Source organism: Zeus faber (genome assembly GCF_960531495.2).
Source record: "Zeus faber genome assembly, chromosome: 12".
Classification (NCBI taxonomy): Eukaryota; Metazoa; Chordata; class Actinopteri; order Zeiformes; family Zeidae; genus Zeus; species Zeus faber.
In genome coordinates this window covers 16,903,644-16,927,404 of record NC_137196.1, presented here as the reverse complement: position 1 = coordinate 16,927,404, position 23,761 = coordinate 16,903,644, and the positions used below count along the sequence as shown (strand labels likewise).

The window sequence follows — 23,761 nt, the reverse complement described above, 5'->3', positions numbered from 1 at the left end:
GGAATGCAAATTTCATGTGGTTTTAGTATACATGTACAACCAGCACTTACTCTAAATGCACAATGTTAGTTTTTTATTTAACGACTTCACTCATCCATTTAAATAGCTTTATTCAATATCATCCATCCATTGTTAAACAAGGTCCACAAAAATAACTATCCCTGTCAGAGTCTGTGATTAGCCTCCGGACGGGAAAATGATTGCAATCAGGCCCCCGTTTGAGGGCTGCAACCCTCGAGCAGGACAGTCATCCCATATTCCCTGCAAGGTGCTTTCTAGAAGCAGAAGCAGAAGTTTGCGGAAAGATGATCATTTTCCAGGCGTAGCAGCTGACTCCCAGAGGTTCATGCCAGACGTTGCTGTGTATGCATTCATACGGAAGAAACATGATGAAAAATATCACTGGACCACGGTTAGTTATTTTACCACATTTTACAGTGTAGCATCTTCCAATAATCCATATTTACCTTGAACACCCCGGCAGAAACCCACACAAAGGCTGAGGGAACACACAATACTGTGAATTCTCTTATATTTTGTCCATCTTTTTACTCTGTGAATACTATCTTTACCAGGCCATTCAAATACTCACATTGGACTTGTTTTCGTAAGTGATGTTCACTACAACTGCCTCCTTCAAGAGCTCTTTCAGAACGAACCCCTGTGATTTCACATTGTCTTTTTTTTTTTTTTATAAAATGGCTCTTTTAAAGAGCAATTAATTCATTTTGACCGCCCCCCACACACACACACACATACACACATGAGATTCACTGGCAACAGACTCTCCAGTAGGCAAATCAAAGTGGGATGTAAGCGGTCACAGAGAGACACCTGGGGTGATTAAATGACGCCAGATTCTCTAATTTAGAGCCATTATTGGAAAGGCAGTTACAATTAGGGCTCTGACACAAATATCGCTGTCATTATTCAGTTGAAGGGGCAGCGACCTTTGTTGACAGTGGGAAAGGGTTTGTTAGCGTGGAGCGCTGTCTTTCCCATGTGCAATATTTCCATATTCAGCTCAGAGAGGACAATAATAGCAGCTGACTCGTCTGAACCGCACTCATCCAAATTTACCGGCGAAGCAAGCCAACTTTTTTTTTTTTTTTTGTGCGTTTCCCTAAACTGGAGAATCGCCACAGCTTTGTGTTCATATCACAAAAGAAAGCAACCGGCTATCAGGCTTTCGGGTTCACACATGTCTAAGATGTCACGGAGCGAAGGAGCATTGTTAAAGCATTACGAGGCGATACAGAAAATACATCGAATCCATTTAGGTTTCCAAAGGGTTTTCCTCCGTGTTGACGCCTTATCATTGTATTGTAAGAAAGGCGAAAATGTGGACTCGCCTTTCTCTATGAGACTGGTAAAGGTGATAACAACTCCTAGCCGAGAAAGCATTTTGTAAAACGCTTGTCTGACCTTGCGAATTTGGCTCCGTCTGCGTTTCTCTATCTCTCTCTGGCTTTACCCTCACTGTCTGGAGCTAGAGGAACCAGGTTAACTAACCGTTTTAATTGGCTTTATGGTAATTAAAGATGATGACGAGCGAGAGGGGCTCGAGGTACAAATCTTTCTTGCCGGACCGTCCAGCTGCACCTTCTCGGCTGCGTGTCCTTGCAGTCAGTGTCATCATTCATTAATGAAACCTTTTGTAAGGAAGGGGGAAAAAAAAGGGAAAAGCCAAACCTTTGGAAAGCTTTCAGCAATTTTCGTACCTTCTCCTTTCTTTCTTGTGACAGAATGTTTCCCATCAACGCATCTTTTAAAAATGAATGAATCCCTTATGCTCACCTGCTGTCCAGCCTAGTAAATATTGTAGACTCTCGCTTTTTGTGAGCTTACCCCTTTCTTCGCAACCAGGCCGGGGAGGTGTGCAGGTACCGAATCGGTGATCCGGCCATTGAATGGTACGTTGCACATTGAATTGTCAAAGAAGGAATGGATTCTGAATCTGACTCCTTTTCCTCAAATTTGAGATTTGCTTTTGTTTGCATTTGCTACAATTTTCAGTCAGAATTCCCGGGGCTGCTGTTTAGTCAGGCAGTACATTTTTAGAATTTCACACAGCACACTTAAATAAGGGGCGATTCAACAGACAATCTAGAAATTTAGAAAATGTATAATTCATATGTAATTCAGTGTTGCAGTGCAAATGTAACGACTACGGACTTTGAAGATTGCTGTTGATGTCACTGTACTGTGGCCTGCAACCAATGGGCAGTACATGCTCCCTCAGTGCCAGGAGAGAAAAGCGACAAGCTGTTGCATCTCAAAATAGAAAACTCACTGCATTTACTTGAAGCACACATTTTAAAATACATTTTAATCCATAATCTTCATAATCTGTGTATCTAAAGACCACTCCCTATGACAGTGGCCTGTGCATATCCCAGATACATTGAAATTTCACCAGGCGCCCTGTAAATAGTCTGAAGTGTGATTAACGGCATTTTTGTTCCATTAGGACGCATTACGATATTATATGTATCTGTTGCTGCTGATTGTTATGTAACCAATAGTTTTTAAGCTTTTGATGAAAATGAAACTGCCGTTCATGCGTTGCATTAGTAAGCGAATGGTCAGTGCTTAGTGTATTATATCCCTTATATAACTCGGAATAAGTGCTTAATTCTCATTTACTGAGGACAACATAGTCCAAGCAGTTCAGACCCCACGATATGTAAGCTACTTCTCACAGCTCACACAATGTTTCCATCAAGGACAAAAGTGCTGTTTTTCAGGCTTATGACCATAGCAGGGTATAATTAGGAACTGAATGCTGCTTTAAGTCAGAATGTGGTCTGCAAGCATTTCCAAAAGACAACCAGTCTTGTGGTCTGTGGTTTAAATCATCAAATGCAAATTGCACAGTTGAAGAGGAGTGGCACTGACTCATAGAGTTTATAATATCCAGGAACCTTATCCGCTGAAACATTCATGCGGTGCAATATGTCAAAAGTAACATATTCATGTTTTTTCCAGATAGTGGACATGCCATTAAAAACAAGATTCAGCAAGGCTATAATTTTGTAGAACCCCAACTTTTAAAGAAAAAAAAAAGTTGAGCAAAGTCAAAAAACCTCTTGGGATCACATTTTGAATTTGGGCCAACAAAAAGGAAGTTAATGTTAGCCTATGGTGTAAAGAATGGCAAATGACCAAAACAAGTACATAAAACAAACATACGTCTGTGTTCCCATAATGGAGGCGCTTTACACAGACCAGTGTAAATATTATCTGTATATTATTTATCATCCATGTGACGAAGTGTGATCTGGAAAGGAAAGTCTCACTTTACACCGGCATTTACCCAAGAATCTCATCCTCAGTAACGGATTAACTAACACAGAGGAGCATTATGGGATGCTGCTGATGTGATCTAGGAAATTAATAAAGTACACGTCTCCAATCAAAACACTAGTGGGGTCGCGATCAGAGGTCTTATGTTGACAGACAAATCGTGGCAAAATACTAAGCCAGGACACAGCGCTTGTGTGTCAGTAGCACACACAGCGTGCCCCTCTTTCCATCTCATATAAATGATTTACCATTCGGTTGCTTGCTTATCCCTTAATGACCTGTGTTTTGAGAAGTTTTCAACTGAAGTTTGCCCTGAAGTGCAAAGCAGCATGATCCACAAATAACATTGTAGGCATGTTAGTGCTTGAACACTTACATAGAGATTCTCAGTAAAATGCTTCTCTACCGTAGCACAAGCACACAACCGACCTATGTATGTAAACATAAGCAACATTATTGATAATCTGCTTCAAGCCCCTATGAGGTTTGGCTTAAAACCATGCATGCATGACTCACAGAATATTGAGAAATCTTGATTTATCTGTATTTCACTTGCAAACCTATATTGTGTACAGTAGCTCAAAGCTCCAATAAAACGATTGCTGACGTTGTATTGTACATTGCAGAAGTGTATGTGATAGCATTATCTTACAACATAATATACATAACAAATCAAGGAATTTGGAGATTTGAGGATTTTGACATGAGGAAGTCGATATTGTCTTCCTCATTGTTTACTTATTCATAATCGAAAAAGCGAAGTGGCTAACGTCTACCTTACAGTCCTATCTATTCTCACCACAGCGCTGGATTCATTCACAGTAGCTTTTCCGTTGTGCTTTTGGAATCACCAAATTCTTTGCCGCTGCAGCAGTAAAAGATGGAATATCTCTACAATCGAAAGTCTGTCGAATGGAAAGTCGTGCAGAGCGACTTGTAACAGCGAAGGAGGTGCGACAAGATTTGACACGTATTGTGAAGGCGTTAGATGTCAAAGCGAAGTGAAAGTAGCGAAGTAAAAAAGCAATAAGATAACTCCGAACAACCGAGTCTGGGAGCGATAACCCTACCTCGGATACAGCACAAGACAACACGTAGAGGACGACAAAAAAAACCCCATGACATTATCACCCCGCGGCAGGCTGGGCCAACGACTGGCACGTTCAAACGATGCGGATTGAACCAGAAAAAGACGTTGGAAGAGGCGTATGAAATCTCCGCGTGCATCTCCAGCCAAGGCACCTGCACCGGTGAGACGGGCCAAACCGTAGGCCTCAGAAAAAATGTGAAATATGGAGGACATATGAAGGAAACGTTATGCGCGTGATGGACCAGGAGGGGGAAGGAATACTCTACCTATCAAAGCAGCAAATACGACAATGAATTTAGGAATCCATTCAAATCTTATTATGGGGCCAATGGACAGAGAGAGAGAGAGAGAGAAAGAGAGAGAAAAAGGGCGAGAGAGAGAGAGGGGGGGGGGGGGTGGATATCTCCAGCAAAATGGGGATATACTCCCATGGCAGATCATGTCACTTTTGAGATCTGACGTCTCCAAAGCAAAGCTGCTAAATAATTAACTTTTTGCCGAGTCGCTCTATTTCAGCCCGATAGCACTCACTGTATTTTGAAGACACCTTGTGGGAATTGATTGGCACTAAACTGAAAGGTCCTAGAGTTTGTTTCTCATGTTACCCCAAAACTTTCCCAGCACCGGCATGACTCTCCGATCCAGTGCAGAACATTTCAGGAAATTGTTTTGGTAAACCGCAACATTTTTTTTTAAATATACCAACAACGTTTGTATTAAATATGCTTATATTCCAGATGATTATACTGGAATCCCATTGCTCTACACAGTGTGTAGACAGTGAATTTTTAATGTAATCTGAGATAGTAGTCTAGAATTAGGCAAAAAGAGTAGGAATTAGGCAGATGATGTGAATATTTCACATCTTATGTTAAAGGAATATAGTCCTAGTCCAACACAGCCTTGACAGACCGGCCTAAATACAGTAAACTCAATATTGGTCTTCGTAGATCCTTGAAGAAAGCTTCAGTTTAAGTCATTAACCAATAGACAAATAGAAACTTGTGGTTTAGTCAAGTGGAGTTTGTATTCCAGGGACCAGTGATGAAAACACACATATTTATATGGTGTGTATTTTTCTAATTTTCACTTTGGCACGCACTCAAAAGTATTTCACAAAAAGAAGACTGTGTTTTGAATGAAATGTTGTGAATAAGAATGTCCATGCTTCTCCCTGTGAGAGTTGTGTTTACTTTGGTGGTTTGGACGCTTGCCAGTGGAGAGGGAGTTGATTTAAAAAAGAATCAGGGGCAAACTCATTGGCCATGATTCTCTTATTAAAATGGTAAATAATAGTCCACGTCTTTAAAGTTTTCCTCTGTGCTTGAAATCAGATATCGGGGATAAAGGACATATTTTGGTCATCAGGGAAAAACAAAATCTTACTAACTAAATCGATATATCTTACACTGTTTAAACACATTCATCTGTGTATTTCTAACATGATTCCTTTATGAGCTCATTATCAGCTGCATTATAAGCTCAAAATATACTTACAAAACTATGTTTGTTTCTAATACATTAGGTGAGAAACCATTTTTTTTTCCTGTGTTGTGGTGTTAACTAAAGTGTTTGAATAGTTATTCACTGATTATCGTCCTTGCATTATACTGCTGAATCGTGAGTGTATCACCGATTTATTCTTTATTTTATCAGCCTGTAGAGTTAATATGACTAACGTCACTTATATGTTTGTACAGGTTTGACTTTATTAACAGTCAGAAAATAGATTACACCTACTTATTGTCTTTAAACCTATTGTCTGACTTTGTCTTATTTGGCTGATGTTATCATTTTGCCTTTCTATTTGTATTTGTTCAATGTTTATCCCTGGTTGAGTTAATAAATGGCAGAGATGATTAGTGATGGTAGTGATGGTAGAGTGTTGATAATGACTCTTCTTCACTTCTGTCTACAGTATTTAGTAACTACAGTCTACGGCCATCCTCTGGCTGGTTTTGGCCCGGCTAAAACGTGGTCAGGGACCCAGATAAAAAATGGTCTTAATTCCTTGGAAGCTGTCAGTGGAATATTCTATATTGGCATAGTTAGTACAGTAAGCAGGTTGTATCTATCCTTGTTCGCCTGTGGTCAAATGTTGTTCCATCTGTGGTTGTTTACAGTGCAAAGCCATAAACGTCTTCATTCAACTTCATTCAGTGCTCAAACTGGACATCCTTATTTCGAGCCCCAATGCAGTAAAAATATTGATGGATCGAGGTATTATGGTTGCCCTATGAGCGCCTGGTATTTTCAGCTGCATTTCAAACTCAGAAAACGGCATCCTTGCATCACTGACAATTTATATTTCCTGATTCCCTAAAGACTGAATTGCCAAGTCGCAGCTTCGTGAAATCCGTAGCTGCTTGTTTAAAATTGACAAATGAATTCCAGACAAGGGTTAAACCAACTCCTTCTCAATGTGAATGTGTCAAAGTCCTGTTTATTATGTGTTTATCTTTGCTAGTTGTAGTACAGTATGTGAGTAAAACCAAACCACAAGGAGCAGTATACCTGGGTCAAATGCAATCGCAATGCATGACAGCACCCCATGGCACTACAAAGCAACACTCACTAAGTCGGGTGTGCAGAGGAAACAACAACATTTATCACAAGTATATATTGATCAGTTTACACATTCAAATTCAGGTATTTTCATTGTGGTGTCATTTTGATATCTGATGTGCCATTGAGATCACCTTGGATTGCGTGACCCTCGGTCCGAAAACAACAGCTTTTTTTGTTGTTTGTCAAAAAACATTTCCGTCCCTGTCTCCGTGCCAGTCAGAATTCTGCTTCTTAGCCTCGGGGAGTGACGCTTATTGTCCTGGAAAGCCATAAAACGAATGTAGCCGTAGCCAGAGAATCATTTATAAAGGTAGTTTCTACAGTGATAGTGTTTTTTCTCGTGTTGGTGCTTGAAATTCCAAGGTTTATTGACAGTTTCGTGATTCAATGGGCTCGTGAAGGGCTATAAATAAAAATTGGAATACCACGACACAAATAACATTTGTGCCGTGTTATTCAACATTTGGACGCCGGCTCAAGCCCTAATTGTAGCCGTACTGGGTTTTCTTTTTTATGTTTTAGTTTCTATATATCTTGTCACACTATGGCCAAAAGGACTCTTGTCATTTCCAATACATTCATGTTTGTGCTGACTTAAATTGAACCCAGAGCAAACAGCCAGCTGGCCAAAGTGACCTATTAGAAGGGAAAATGTGTCCTTGAGTGGAAAACCGCACGTGAGCTATTATTGTACTCTCAAACACAATCTTCTGAGGCTAAGAAAAATATGAGGTGCGGGGAAAAGGCAGAAAAAGTATAAAATGGTATAAAATGTCTTTTTCTGTGTTCCGATGGTGTTATATCAGATTAGTGGCTAATGGATACCGACCACAGCAGCTAAAATCACAAGAATCCAAGCTGGGACTATAAACACAGAGTGAAATAGATTCTGTTTGCAGAGAAAGGAAACACTGGGTCTTTGATAACTCTTTGCTTAATGTGTATAGGTAATACCAGATTAAAAATAGGTAGAACGCCTTTTTGCATATTGACTTTGTCTAATATTTGCCTAATATTTTTAGCGCCAGATTAAGTATATTTCCGTACAGGTTACTTTGAATGTCCTTAGCGGACAGAAATGTAATTTCAGCAGAAATCTGCATTTCGGCAAGCAGAGAAGCTGGCGGTGGTTTCCTCAGGAGGAGGTTCAGTGTCTCGGTCAGGGGAAACCTGACCAAAAAACCCAACCGCCTACAGCAGGCCTGGGTGGTATGGCCTAAAATGTACATCAATTATATTTAGAAATTTGAACAGCACACGTCACGGTACATGATTTTTTTGTCGCTACATGTATTGCTCTATACAGTTGGCCACATCGAACATTTGTATTTTCCATACGAACTACAAACCAAAACACCAAACCTTTGATTGCTGGTGACAGATGTACAAATATGGCGACTTATGCTTCCTGGTTGGCTTTTCTTGTCATAAGGAGTCAAAAGACCAGGACGAACTACAGACCCTTCCAGTGTCAGACAGGTAGTTATTATGATATAAAGTAATTAACCGTTTGGTCCCGCCTCACTAGCGCAGCCTGTCTCCATCGCTTGCACCGCATCTCAGTTTGCATGGAAACATGTGCGTTTGTTTTCACATAAAAGTGTAGCGCACGCCGGCATATTTTTACTTTTTATTGGTGACATTACCCAAGTTAAAGAGCTGCACACAGTGATGCAATCAGCAACCATCAAAATATTTTCTCTATCCATATAAAATGATATCATCAAATCCACATCATGGCACATAATTCTATTAATGTTTGGTTGACACTATTTTAACCTCCAAACCCCTTACATCCAGCTTATTTAGTTATCGGGGCAGAAGTGTTTATAATGTTTAGCGATAATAGTATGAAAGCTTATTTGATTGAAGGCTCGCAGCTTTTACCACCACCGCTTTCTTTCTCCGGTTGTTCCGAGGAATGGTTTAAGGGTTGTGTGAGGCAGATGTTCTTCTGAAATCTTACGTGGGTATCAGCAAATTGATGCATTTCACGCTCATTTGGGGCTGGGGGAGCAACGTCAGATACTCCAGCTCGGGTCCAGATGGGACCACAAATCCATTATTTTCTCTTTTCGTACTGCATTTGAGTTGGGCGCACCTTGAACGGATAAAATAATGGAAAGAAACTGTCAACTGAAAATGCTCTTTTTTTTTTTTTTTTTTTTTTTGGTGGAATTACAATTGTTTCGCAAAAGCCTTTGTTTAATGTAATTGTTGTGCACAGCGCGTGAATACTCCCAAAACCTAACTTTATGTTATTGTCCTTCTGTGCAGGTACATGCAGATGATGTGCTAACCAAAGAGGAACAAATAGGCCTTTTATTCAAAGCCAAACGGAAATGCGAGGGAAACATCACTTCAAAGCGGAATATTCCTGGTAAGCAAAGCAAAAAAAATATCACAGATTTTGTTGTTGGTGTTGTTTCTTTGCCTGCATCGCTGATCTTAAACAACATATACATATGAAAATATTTCTAACTGGATAGAACTGAGTCTGTTAATGACCCAGGTCCATTGCCTGTTACTGGTCGATTGCCTGCTCCTTTAACCACACAGTGATTTTATTATGTCATGTTACAGCTGACAGACGAGTTCAGGTTTGACATAAACACACAGTTAAATAGTTAAATGAGAACCGTGGGTAGCCACAGTACAGGTATATTATTTATAGTGGCTTTTGTGTTGATGATTGATCCCAAAGTTTCTTCCTTTGAACGACTTATAATACGACAGTATAAAGCTGGCAGCGGTGTAAAGTAACGAAGTAAAGATACTTTGTTACTGTACTTGAGTATTTTTTGGGAGTATCTGTACTAAACTTGAGTTATTATATTTCTGTCGGCTTTTACTTTTACTTTTACTTAGCTACTTGTACATTTAGATTACATTTACCCTGAACAACTTCGTCACTCTCCACAAAAAAAAAAATGGGAGCAAAACTGGGAGCCATTAGCCTGAAGCCGGTTATCACCAGTTTCATGTTCAGATCAAGGGTCATATCCAACAGCGTAAACAAACACTCAAGCCCGTATTCAGAGCTGTCAGGTTTGCGGTTTTCGCCAAATTGGGCTACTTTTTAGGTATTGAAGCAGGTTGATTTGTTTTGGTCTCCGGCTTTTGGGGGTGGCTGGCATTGTCATGAAGACCTGGCAACCCTGCCAGTCTAGTTTTTGTGGCGTTGCCGCCGAATGAGCGCAGGCGTGTCTCAGAGAGCCACAATTAGAGCAGCGCATTGGAGAGCCACGCCCACAGCGACGGCCTCCTCCAGCGCTGATGCCGCCCCACCCGCACCTACACCTGCCCCTGCTACGACTGATGGAATACAACACCCGTGGCCACGTTGACAACAAATCCTATCTTATGTCGGAGTTAAAGATGGGTCTTACCAAATGAAATGCTCACAGGCTTACCGAAATATACAGAAATAGAGGCCGTCAGAATGAAATCTGAGCAAAAAAAACCTCATAGCACAGAATTTACTTTTACTTTTGATCCTTAAATACCTTTAATATCAGCTACTTTGAGACTTTAACTCAAGCAGTATTCTCATGAATAATCACTTTTACCAGAGTCGTTTTTTAGCAAGAAAGCTCTACTTTTACTAAAGTGTGGCTTTCCAGTACTTTTTTCACCACTGAATGTTGGTGAGTAGTTTTATGTCCCACACGAAGGAAAGGAAATTTGTATTTTTTTTCAGCCTCCAGATAAGGCTTCATTTGCCGCCACCAGGAATGATTTACAGACAGAAGATAATTACTATGCAGTGTTTAGACTGAGACTTCTGTTTCACATTTCAATCAAATTCCTTGTCATGACAATGGTTTCCCTCAAGCCGTTTCCAGTTTAAAGCGATTCCTGGGATTTCAGGGAATAGCCGCTCTGCTTGCCTCAGGGTTCATTGTGGCTTTTTTAAAGGATAGAATTTGAAGAGGAAGTTTATCCTGGCTGTACTTGTGTACTTGTGGGTGTTTCAAAATGCATCATTTTCCTGCATGCTCCAAAATGTATTTCATTGTGGTAAACTGTCATTTTCCGATTTGATATTTGGAGGGGAAAAGGTTTTTTTGGATTCCAAGTCCGTGCCAGTGATGTTACTCTATAGTGTGTTCTGGTCTCGTTAAAATGCATTCACAAACAATCCACATAATACCATCCCTGTAAATCAAACATACGATCCAACCCTTTAATTTTCAGGAGAATGCACAAAGCTTTAACTGATGGCCCACTGTACATCATTTCCCAAATGTTGACTCTGAATCATGACATTTCCACATGTGGTGAGTTTGAATAAAAAATAGGAACAAATTGCAACCATTGTGAATTGTTCGGCTTTGAAAGGCAGCTTGTGTGAGGCGCTTTCTGACCCGGAGCGGGAGGAAACTGTTGTTTCTCACATGATATTGATCCCAACATCCATAGACACTTACACAGAGCAGGTCACTCGTTCACACGTCAGGCCTTTATGAGATGAGAGAGCGGCTTCCTCATCTGACCACCGTCATCCCTAATGCCGCCTGACACGTCATATGCGACAGCACACGTGCCAGCAAATTTCCAGTCTGAATTCCGATTTTTTTTCTCTTCGTTTTCTCTTCGGCTTCATCCCAGCAGCAATATTTTATTATTTTAGCTTAGATGGACGCGATCCATCTGTACAGTTTTCAAGAAACCCATTCCAACGTACCTAATTATTGAATATCACACTGCAGTTAATTTTATATTTCAGGTTAAACGGGGGCCTAACATCTCATAGTGCCCCTCTTGTATTCCCGCCAGTGCTTGGCGGGGTTGCGGAGGCGAGGTAACACAGGTTTCTCTTTCTGCAGTTGGTAAAATGTTGACACATAATCTAGCAGCATTCTCATGAGAGACGGCAATGCGCCTACAGGGGAATCATGTTGAAAAGGGGACCCTGCTCCGTCTTGGCGCTTCAGGGGAAGTTTTAGGGTTTCTGTGCCACAGCAGAAGCTGCCCACTTTTGTTGACCCACATACCTGGCGACGCTGGCAGAATTGTGACTTAGACGGGACTTAACCTTTATCTGGTGGCTGTTTACCGACCCCTTTTGGAACGTTGCACATGTCTTTCCAATCACAGCACAGCTGAAGAAATGAATGTAAAAATTAAGATTAAGAATCTTTATTTGTCACATGACCGCACTACAACACATGCATATATATATACACACACACACACACACACAGGCACATGCTTTTTGGGGTGGTGGCCGGTGAAATGAGGCCTCTGCATTTCTCCCATCCTGGCTTGTCCTGCCTCCGGGGGGGGGGGCAGCCAGGAGCAGTGGGCAGCATTCGTCGACGCGCTCGGGGACCTGGTACCAAGTGTCCATCGCTGGTCAGACGATGGTGATGTGTGCATGTTTTTGGTGGGGGAAATTACTGATGTTAGATGGAGGAAACCCCACGTGAGCACGGGGCGAACATGCAAACTCCACACAGAAAGGCTCCTATTTTTTGGGAGATATACATATTAGCAATAGAAGAAGTCTTATTGTGCTTTTCATGCTCAGCAAGGATAACAAGGGCTTTTTTGTTGTATTTTATTTATATATATTTTACATATAATAATGCTTTAAATTAATTCCATGCAGAATTCAGAATTCCCTTTGATTGCTTGTTAGCCTTTCCTCTTTCTCCACTTCTTTCAGAGTCTAGAAATGACCCTCACTGACTCACTGCCCTGTTGTTAAATTGCAACATGAAGCATAGGAGAGCATGGCTGTAATGGCTGTCCAATCAGCCCCAGAGAAGGGTTTCGTTTCAACTGGCCATTTAGGTTTGGATTTGGTTTTATTTTTGTAATTTTGGTGACTTTGCCCCAAAATAGGCTTCTTTTGTTTGGAATTCTTTCTGGTCTACTGTTGTGGTAAGACTTTGAGCCCTTTGCTGCTGAGTCAAAACTAGAGAATCGCAACTGCTATGCATTTTAAGGATTGAAAAGGGTTTTTTTTGTCCATAATTTTTCTTCTTGTGTGTCCCATCGGGTGTGTCCACACCCACTGTTGTAATTATACTACCGTAGACGAATGGGCAGCTTTACTATTATTAGACATGCAGATTGATAACTATTCTCACATTGCTTGCATTGTGTGGTGTGTGATTACCGCCTAAAAATGAAGCAATATTGCTATTCTAGGTGTGCTAAAAGGGGACTACCGCCCACCACATTCAAGGCTGAAACGGTTTAATTGCAATGAACTCTGTCCACAGTGAAGCCCCATCTATTTGTTTTTATTCCTCATATGTGCTTTAAATACTCAATCGTCTCTGTTACTGAGCCTGGACAAGGTTTTCATTCAGGAAAACACTGAGGCTTCCCTGGAGAGGACAGTGGAGGGATGTGGGTTCAAGGCTCCAGACCTTGCAGTGTGAAAATAGCCCGGCGTCGGAGCTTGTGGTCGTTCCTGCTCTAGAAAAAACATCAGCCATCATTATAGAAGTTTGCTTGCTGTATAGGACTTGTATAGGACGATATGTATCTGAAAAAATCTGCGGGTCTGAAAAAGTCGAGTGAGGGGGGAAAAGAAAACCTTATTAAAAACCTCAGTGACGTCACTAATACCAAAGTCCCCAACACATGCGTTTATATTTAAATCACGGTGACGGAATTTACAGCAAATGATGTGTGCGCATTTTAAGTGTTAAATTTAGGACTGTTAGTAGGTGGTCCTTTTTTTTTTTTTTTTTTTTTTTTTTCTAAAATCTAGGGCAAAAGCAAAACCGCCCAGGCATTTTACTCCCAGGAAGTGTGGTCAGTGTAATTTTGAAAAGAAAAATAAAAAAAAAATAGAAAGTGTTTTTCTACCACCAGAGATCCATAAGAATCAGTCAACTCTACTCGGCCTTCCACTCTTTAATTATGTGCTTCAAGTCACTGGCCATCTCGGAGGCAAATAAAACGCATGTCGTCATTGCTTTAGATGTTTCTTCATGACTATGATTACAGGAATAGGAAAATAATGGATCTACAGCATAGAGAGCATAGGTTTAGATACTTATTAGTGGTCAGAACAGGGCACATGTTTTCAATAATAGAAAATAAAAGCCAAGCCATAAGATGGGCTGTGCCAGGAATCTGTGGGGAAGGGGACTGTACTTGCACTATCGCAGGGTTATAGTTAAACTGACACTCAAGAGACTCTGCTTTGATATAGCTGACACTTTTTTTTTTTTTTTGGTTGCTCCCAACGCATATTTCTTTGTCCCACATGATGTATGTATTATATGTAATGCCTGGCACAGGACATTCTCTTCGGGAAACACCATATGATGACAGGTTTTGTCATGATTTTTTATGAAAAGTGATATGCCAACGATGGAAGGAAAAATATGCGTAGCAAGTGCATATTGTGCTTATTTTTATTTATTTATTTATTCTATTTTTGTTTTTGCCCTGTATTTGAAGTTGTCATCCACAATTTATAGAAAGTATCTTGTCAGGGCTGGAAGGAATGGAGGGTTGGCTTTTTCAATTGTGATACTCCTGCATTTTTTTACAATGTAAAAATTCTCAATGAATACATCAATTTTTTTAAGTTGAGCATGATCCCTGGTAAAAAAAAAACAAACAAAAAAAACCCCAAAAACATTTGGAGTTCCCTGGAGCTAAGCCAAAAAAATGGAAAATCTTTTAGATTTAAATAAAAAACTTTTAATTGCACTTTTCATTAGCCAATTCCATATTGTAACAAAGTCATTTGAAACCAAATTGTTGATTTTGGCTGCATAGTGGCTGTACACGTGTCATATAAACTATTACAGCTAATTTGAAGGAAAGTTAAAAATGTACATCCTCTTTGCCTATGTCCAAAGGACACTTTGTGTTTGCAACCTCAGACAATAAACTCTGGTCAGTATTGTTTTCAAAACAATTAACCTTAAAAACAATTCTCTGCGACACCAGAAAACAATATGACTGTTAACAAATGAAGGGCATCCTCTGCTTTCAATTTCCCCAAAAACATGTGTATTCCAAAGGTTATTTCACTTGTGGCCCGTCATGGACATGGCTGTTAATGATCACATTCAGGTGGACAAAATTTTCCCCATGCAGGCCTTGTTCTGGGGTTTCCATTGCATTTTTTTCAGGCCTTAGTTACGTCTTAAGAGATGCCGTGAACAATCGTGGTCCGTCTCAGACCTTTTTTTCTTTTTGTCTTCTCCCCCCGTTTAGGGGGACAATTCCTTCTCTGTCACCCTTGACATAAATGACAAGGTTGCTTTGCTTTGCTTATTTGCATAGATATTTAAAGGTTATTCTTCTATCCTACATTTTCAAATCCACTCTTCATACTGCTGCCCCGGAGCCCATGAAACGCTTGAATTGAGACAGCGCCGCACACTCTAACTACATAGTTTTTAAATGTCAGCGCTGTGCTTGTGTCTTGCAGATGGTTTCTGCTCACCAGAGTGGGATGGTATTGTTTGCTGGCCTGAGGGCGCACCAGGACAGCTGGTATCCACTGCCTGTCCGGAGTACATCTATGACTTCAACCATCAAGGTAAGGCTGGCCTTTCATACAGTCCCCCACTGGGGCTAAGAGGCTCCTTCAACTCTCGTAAGAAGCACCGGGCTGGATGGATATCGTACCGCGGGTCATAATGCACCCTTTAACTTCTAACACGGCACACAGAGATGTAGAAGAAACCCTAGGCGTACAGCTCAACAACACTCCCAATTCACTCAGTCTCAAATGAAAACCCAAAACAAGTATAAGACATAACAGACTGTCAGCAACACACACCTTCATCGTGGTTTGCACAGGGATGTCGTCTTCAAAGATCCAAACAGATATAAGGATGTTCTCATATGAATTGAAAAGGTGTTCTGCGCACCGAGTGCGGAGCTCACAAAATAATATGTCATTCAGCCACAGAGGCTTCTAAGCGTTATCAAAAGACCTTCGGCTCTTTATTTCAATTCCATTAAAGCCAATTTGCTGAATTAGGGAGATACTAAATTCTGATTCGATCGATTCATGCAGGAGTAAGCTCAGGATTAAAAGGATGAATGCAATGTTTATTTGGGATGAATGTAATAGAATGAGATTTTCAAATCGCAGTGATTTAAAAACAAAAACAATCAGAATAGAAGGTGTTTTTAATGTCACAGAATCTAACCAATAGGGCTGTGAACAATGGCCAAAAATCACGTTTGAGTATTCCTTCTGAAAAAAACACACAAGTTTGAATATATTATCATATCTATTTCTAATTTAAGTTACAATTTGACCAACTTTCAACCAATACTATAGAAAGATTTATTGCTTGTGTTTAGCGTATAATATAGAAGATAAGGAACTTTGAAAAAAATGCATACTAAATCGCAATCGCAATATTGGGCTAAAGAAATTGAAATTTGATTCAGCCCTACTGTTTATACAAGATGCCTACCTAATTATTCCATTTCATTCATTTCTCATCTTTATTCATCCTTCAGTATAGAGAGCCTCCAACTACATTCGCTAATGTTTATAGTTGATAGATAACCAATCCAAGTAATAACTTTTATTATAATTATTGCTCCCCTTGTTAGACATTTTTTCTGAATTATTTTTTTTTTCAACTTTTGCACCGCACGATTAATCACCTGTATTAGATGATAGACAAAGTGCTGTTTTAATTTCCAGGACTTGCGTACCGTCGCTGTGACAACAATGGGACGTGGGAGCTGGCCACCACCAATAACAAGACCTGGGCCAATTATAGCGAATGTGCAAAATTCCTCTCTCACTACAACCAGAACCATGAGAAGGTTAGATTTTTGTAATTTCCTTTGTGGAACCGTTTATGTGCTCAATTAAACCAATTACATGCACAGTAGCCAGTAAGCCTGCGTTGCAAAGAAAAGTTTGGCAGTTTTAATGCTTTTTTCATTTAAGTGACCATTCCACTAGTAGTCACCTGTAGTCATCAGTGAAATGTATTGAACATTGGTCTTTTCAAGACAATCTCATTGCTATGTATTATATCCATTGCTTTATTATAAGGTGCAGCCGTGTTTGGGTAAAGGGCAGTGTGGGTTCCTTTTTTTTTTTCCTCGCTGCACTTTGCTCCAGGTTTCTTTCAATCTCTGGAACAAACCATGGACAAAAGGTCAAAAAGTAATTTAATTTGTCACATTATGCATCGTGGTGTCATCAAATATGCCATCTCTAAAGGTGCTCAGACAGCGGCAAAACTCTAGCTGCAGCGCTGGGCATTTCCTAGAGAGCGAGCATTGATGTCCAAAGTCCAATATTATGAAGTTTGACCTATTAATGCTGGCGGTCCAGTGCTTCCAACCAGAATGCCATATTTTGCAAACAGCTAAGATCAAAAGTTTTGTGATAAGAATTTCTAAGAACTGTAAAATATGTCTAATTGTAGAATTGTATATGGATTATAATATTATAATTATAATATATTTTATGCGTTCAATGCTTAGCTACTCTAATACCCTACTCTAGTTTGTGCCAAACAGGCACTTGATTCTTGCTAATCTTGGATTTGAATTACCCTGCAAGTAAAAGATGGTTGGTCGCCATTGGTAACATGCGTCTATGCTGTTATTTGTCCTCGATGAGAGGACAGAGTAAATCGTTTTTTACTGAGAAGTCAGAAAAAAGATGAATGCCTTTTGAAATTTTACAGAATGAATGTTGACAGCGGGCAGTGAAGGGGAAAACTAAGTTTGCATTGGTGAGCTGCAGAACTATGCTGCCACTATAATTAAAAGCTGCAGAGACAGAAATAATTTCATTTTCATTGCTTTCGAAATAAGCTTGTTTTTTTCCAGTGTGCCTTGTTTCCCAGAGTCACCATTTTCTCCATGTAAAACCCTCCAAATGTTTGGCTTTCCCACATTAGTTCGCCTCTCTCCCTCTCAAAATGGGTCTCGCTGTAAAGGATGTGGGCATTACCTCATCACGAGGCCGCTCAGTTTTACTGACAGACTTCAAATGTTTACGTTAATGGCTTCTCGGGAAGCGTCGCAGAGAAAAATGATAAATGCATAAACACAAATGAAAATCCCTTTTCACGGCACAATTACCACACCGCAAACCGCCACAACTTAACTTAAGAGGGCCTATATTTGGCACCGGGTGCGGATGCTAAACGATAGCAGCAGTCGAGTGTCTGATTACAGTGAGCTGTGCTCGGCCCCGGCAGGATCCCCGCTGTGCTCATCCAGAGGACCCCTTTTAGCAGCTCACCTACCTCGCTGTGTCCTCTGACGGTTCACCCCTCAAAGCCGAAAGAGCCCCAAATTTTCTAAGCTCCATTACCCAAGTCGAACGCTGGTCTCCTCGGCACTGGGAAGCTTTTCTGCCAAACCAGGTGGCACTCTGCGCCTTATCGAATGCAATGATATTCTTTGTTGAAGCTGAGCTAGGATCCTGCAAAGAATTATCATTTCTTTTGATGATTTACTTGTTGTCTTTCTTGTCTTTCTAATAATGCAAAATAGGCCAGGCCAACACATCTATCAAGTGAAAAAACACATAACATTCTTGTTAAGAAATGTTAAAATGGTGATTTGACTGTGTTTACACTCTCTGTTTTATATTACAACAATGAAAGAACCCTAACCCAAGCTACACGTCCTCACGATATTTTGTTAACATGCTGGAATGGCATAACTGTTAAGTAAAACATGACCTAGATTTGAATGTGCCCAAACTTGAAATTCAATACTTTCTTGTCTTCTTGAGTAGCAGAATGTGTGGACGTGCGATAAAGTGTAAATGGCATTATACATATTTTGCAGTTTGGAGTCTGTTGGAGTTGTGGCGGACATTCAATGGATTTGTTTCCATCTCGATTCAAGATTCAAGATTCAAGAGTTATTTATCACATACACATGCATACGGTCATGCATTTATGCAGTGAAAGGTCATGACACCCGGTGATTACGCACAATATGCTCTAAAAATACTAAATTGTCGATCTATGATTGCAGCCCTTGGAAATGTTGTGTCATATTGAAAGCTGTACATTCACCATGATTATTGAGGTCACTTGGTTTTGTATCAGCCTTGAGGACATTATTCAAGCGTGGAGTGTATTTTTCTTGAAAGATAAAAACCAATACTGTGAAAAATACTATGAACATTTTTAACATCCAATGCCCCCGTCACACGTCCTCTCCTCTTTCTTTCCAACCAGGAGGTCTTCCACCGCCTCTATATCATCTACACCGTGGGATACTCCATCTCTCTGGGATCACTTATGGTAGCTGTGGTCATCTTGGGATATTTCCGGTGAGTTTGTGCTGTCCATGCAATTTCTGAATTCATCTCCCCCTAAAGAGAGCTGTTGAGGTCCAGGGTGAGCGTGTCAGGATAGTCTCTATTTGACAGAAAAAAAAAGAAAAAAAGAATGAATCTCATCTGAATGTTTAAGGATGAGATGAACACACATCTGACACTGGTTCAAATCTGCTCAAGTCTAAATCTGAAGCAAATTAAGGTGAGAGACTGTCGCAATATCATGCCAAACCGAACGTGTCTTTGGCTCGAGACAGGATGAGATATACCTTTGATTATTCTGCTGTCGGGCTTGCTTGACAGCAAACTCCAATTGGATGACAATTTTGATTGATATTTTTGTGGCATTTTCAGTTTTATACATTCATAAATAATCCTACAATATGGCCTTCATATCAATCTTGAGGGAAGATGCTCATGTGGCTTTTGTTGCAAAAGGTTTGAGGTTGGTTTATGTCTGGTAGTGATTGGTAGTGAACAATTTAGGTGCAATAAAAAAATGCAAAATACGGGAAAAATGTAAGGGGTACTGCAATGTGTTTTCAGCTGTAAAGTACATGACTGTTCTCTAAATATTAATGTTTATTGGCATTAACGGTAGTAAATGTATCTTAGCACCAAATGCAGCCACTACACAAATTGTGCAGTGGCTGCAGTGAGGCTCAAACCAGGTGGTGAAAGTACTCTTCATGTACATGTTAACATGTATTACCATAGTTGTGTATGTTTCTCACCATATTGTTCAAGTTTTCCGAAACCTAAAAATAGAGGTAATATTAAAATTCAAATTTTTGTGCTGAGAGTAAACAGGCTAAAACTCAATTTGACACCCTAACATATAATCACCCGAACATATAACATATAGTGTAAGCATAAAACATATATCTATAAAAATATTAGCATAATAATAATAATAAAGTATTTGCCTCAGGCTCTTAACAGAATGCTTATTGGTTAATTGGGTTGAAATGAAAAAAAATACTGTACAAGGTTTAATTCATTTTTTGTGTGTCCAATAGTTTCTTTTTTCATGGCTTATTAATGCAGGGGCATCATTTCATTATTTGCTTATATTTTTAGTGTAGGGAGTATCAGGAACTGGTGTGAACTTGTTTGCCAATGCTTCCACAGGCGTGACTTATAGTGCAGGCAGCCACTCAGAAGGAGTTTGGCTCCAGTTCCAAACTGGCACCAGGAAATCTATGTGCCAAATGAGTTTAATATGTTATCCCAGGGGCCCATCTGACATTCTGGTTCTGTGTTTCTGGAGCACTCTGGCCATGTCTCCCCCTCAACATGTCAGCTTTTTAGACAGGGCGGTCCATGGCTGTTTTCAAGGCATACTTCACATTAGCAGTTGTGTTTCTGTATTCACATGGGAAAGGGCTCGGCGGACTCATTTTCGCCCACAGCATCAAAAATTGATAGGTCTCCATGGAAACTTGTCAATTTCATAGCTCTCTCTAATAAGGATATAAAGGAACTCTGATAAAGGGTGATGTTTTGCATTTGTGATTTATCCATAAATCCCTTTATAAATAGATCTAGAAATTGATATTACTAAACAAAACATTTTCAACCAATTTTGATTTATGTTTTCTACATACATTGTTGAAATTTCCATTGATTCAGAAAGTGTATTCCAATAATTCCTCAAATTCCGTCGAAATTATTAAGGAGACAATTTTGGGCAAATTCTTGTCCGAGGTGAGATTCACGTGCCCTTGGAACTGCTCGACACACGATAGCTATTTTGCTTTTACAGCTCGCTTGGAGCCCAGCATTTCAATATTTGCACTTTTCAAGCCTCTAAATCTCAAGAATGTGTTATAGTCAGCGTGGAATTCAGCTGCACCTAATTAGAATGAGCGCTGTTCATGAGGAACCCCCCCTCCTCCTTCACACCCACCCTCTAAATACCTTCCTGCTATGTTGTTATTGATCCAATTTAATTAAAGTTATTGAAATGTATTGAGATTTTCCCAATACAGTATTTCATTTAAGCATGTTTTTTTTCACCTTGCTGTTGGATTGATGAAAGTATTTTTTTTTTCTTGTTTTTATTTTTCTTTTCCCATCCATGTTTTCCATCTAGACGGCTGCACTGCACTAGGAACTACATCCACATGCACCTATTTGTGTCCTTCATGCTAAGAGCTATAAGCATTTTTGTAAAAGATGTTGTGCTGTACTCGGGCTCGGCACTGGAGGACATGGAGAGGGTCAGTGTGGAGGACCTGAAATCGATCACCGAGGCACCGCCGGCCGACAAAACACAGTTTGTAAGTGGAGAAATACTCTTTGTATGAGCATCAGGCAATTTTACACTTATCAATTATAATATCAACTTGGCATTCTGATTTGTATTAATGATTCATTTCATTTTTGTGTGGCAATATTAACAGTTTTTATACTACATACAAAGATGGATCCATATTTCTGTGTATTGAATGCGCTTTGTGAATAGAACTGTATTATGAACTGTATAGATGTGGTTCTAAATTACAGACTTATTATATTGAAGAACTATCTGTACTGCAATACACTGAACTATGGAAATGCAGCAATATGCTGAGAGAAAGACATTTGGAACAGAATATTTGAAAAGGGTGCCATTGATGTCACTATTTTTTCTCGTACTAGTGCATGTCCGTTCAAAATGTAAGACTTTCTAAAACATTATAACGGCACAGTTTAACAAAACGTCAATGATTCAGTCTTTGTGTTCCACAATGGAAAATTAAACTGCCGGTTAGACTCACACACGGTTGTGTGAACGGTTGCCGGGATAATCTAAGGACTATCTAAACTAAGGACATGCATACAGACAGGCAGAGATTCCTTCCTTTATAGCTAGTTAGATTTGATACCGCTGGTCTCTCATGAATGCTGCTCCGACACAGATTGGCTGCAAGGTGGTGGTGACCCTGTTCCTCTACTTTCTGGCAACAAATTACTACTGGATCCTGGTGGAGGGTCTGTATCTCCACAGCCTCATCTTCATGACCTTCTTCTCAGACAGGAAGTACCTGTGGGGATTCACTCTGATTGGATGGGGTGAGTTTCTGTTCAACAATTTACACAGTAATTCATGTTCTACGGCATGCAAATCACCACTTTGTCCATTTCAATTAGTTGCTTCAACATCATTACCTAGCCCTGAATTTTAATCACAAATTATTAGTGATGCCGATTATGTGAGATATTTAATGTCATTGATATGGTTTTCATGTGTAGAAAAAACCCCAAAACATACTGTGGCAGTTTTTTCACACGCCACCCAAGTGGTGTTTTCAGGGGCCTCCGGCACAAAGACACAGAAGACCGGCTTGTAGAAAACACTGTGGAGAGGGGGCTTGATAAAACAAGCCCCGGAGCAGATGGACGCAGGTCATGACAGGGCTTCTCTCTCCTGAGTGTGTGTGGGGATGGGGGTTTTGCCTGTTGCTCGTTAGACCAACCAACGAGCAACAGCGTGCAGCCATTCTGATCCTGGGTCCCCAATAACCGAGATCCAGATCAAGTGTGGCTGCTCAAATCACACCATCCTCACACCACATACCCCCGACACCAAACTGAGGCCAGGGAGAATACCTGGCCGAAGCCTATCCCCCCTCCAACACCAAGCAGAGAACAAAAAAGAAAAAAAACAAAAACGAAAATAAAGACTCTGACATAGGGTTACTATACCTAAAATAAATAAAACACCGGACTCAGGGTTCCCATACCTTAAACCAACAAGTGTCCAAAAGAAATAATTAACTGATTCCTGAGGTGTGCCCTGGCTGCTGCGCTGTTGAATAGTACCGGCGGTGGCTGCTGGGCGGAGGAGCTAGCTCCCAGCGGTTACCTGTGGTGGTTGCTGCAGCTGCTTCTCCCCCGGTCCTCCGCCAGACCCCCTGGGTGCTGTTGCCGCCAGTCGGGAAGAGGGTTGGTGCTGGGGCTGCCCGTTGGCCCGCTGGTGGCGCCAGGGCATCTTCAGAGCCTTTCTGTGTCCCTTCCCCGTGCCGGAGAGTCCCTGTTCAGGTGCCAGTGTGGCAGTTCCACCTACCACACGATACCCAAGTGGCGTTTTCAGGGACCTCCAGCACAGAGACGCGGAAGACAGTGTTGTAGAAAACACACAAGTTTATTGTGGAGAGGGAGCTTGATAGAACAAGCCCCGGAGCAGATGGCCACAGGTCATGACAGGGCTCCTCTCCTGGGTGTGTGTGGGGATGGGTTTTTTTTTTTAACCTGTTGCTCGTTAGGCCAACAAACCTGCAACAGGGATGCAGCCACTCTGATCCTGGGTCCCCAATTATCTAGATCCAGGTGAGGTCCCCACACCACATACATTTCTTGGTTTGTGGTGCTGTAAGAACCAAGCCAGACAGAGAACAATAACAAGAAGGCTCATGACTCGTGCACGCAATATACCAGGGTTATGGTGTTTGGGCCTCACAGCTCCTGCATTGTACACACTGTGCGTGTTTGTTATATAAGCACAGCGCATACAATGTGGATGCTGTGATACCAAAGTTCCT

The 23,761-nt window shown here is 40.6% G+C and overlaps 1 protein-coding gene across 1 annotated transcript in view; it reads left to right on the top strand.

Annotated features, from left to right (window-relative positions):
* The window catches only part of pth1r (parathyroid hormone 1 receptor), a gene marked incomplete at its 3' end in the record, with an annotated part of 40,688 nt that overhangs the window by 10,865 nt on the left and 6,062 nt on the right, over nt 1-23,761 (top strand). Inside the window, exons 2-7 of the mRNA XM_080011059.1 lie at nt 9,242-9,344; nt 15,378-15,488; nt 16,617-16,741; nt 19,135-19,229; nt 21,331-21,517; nt 22,139-22,292. Coding sequence (XP_079867185.1) covers nt 9,242-9,344; nt 15,378-15,488; nt 16,617-16,741; nt 19,135-19,229; nt 21,331-21,517; nt 22,139-22,292 — 775 coding nt within the window. The remainder of the gene's footprint in view (nt 1-9,241; nt 9,345-15,377; nt 15,489-16,616; nt 16,742-19,134; nt 19,230-21,330; nt 21,518-22,138; nt 22,293-23,761) is intronic.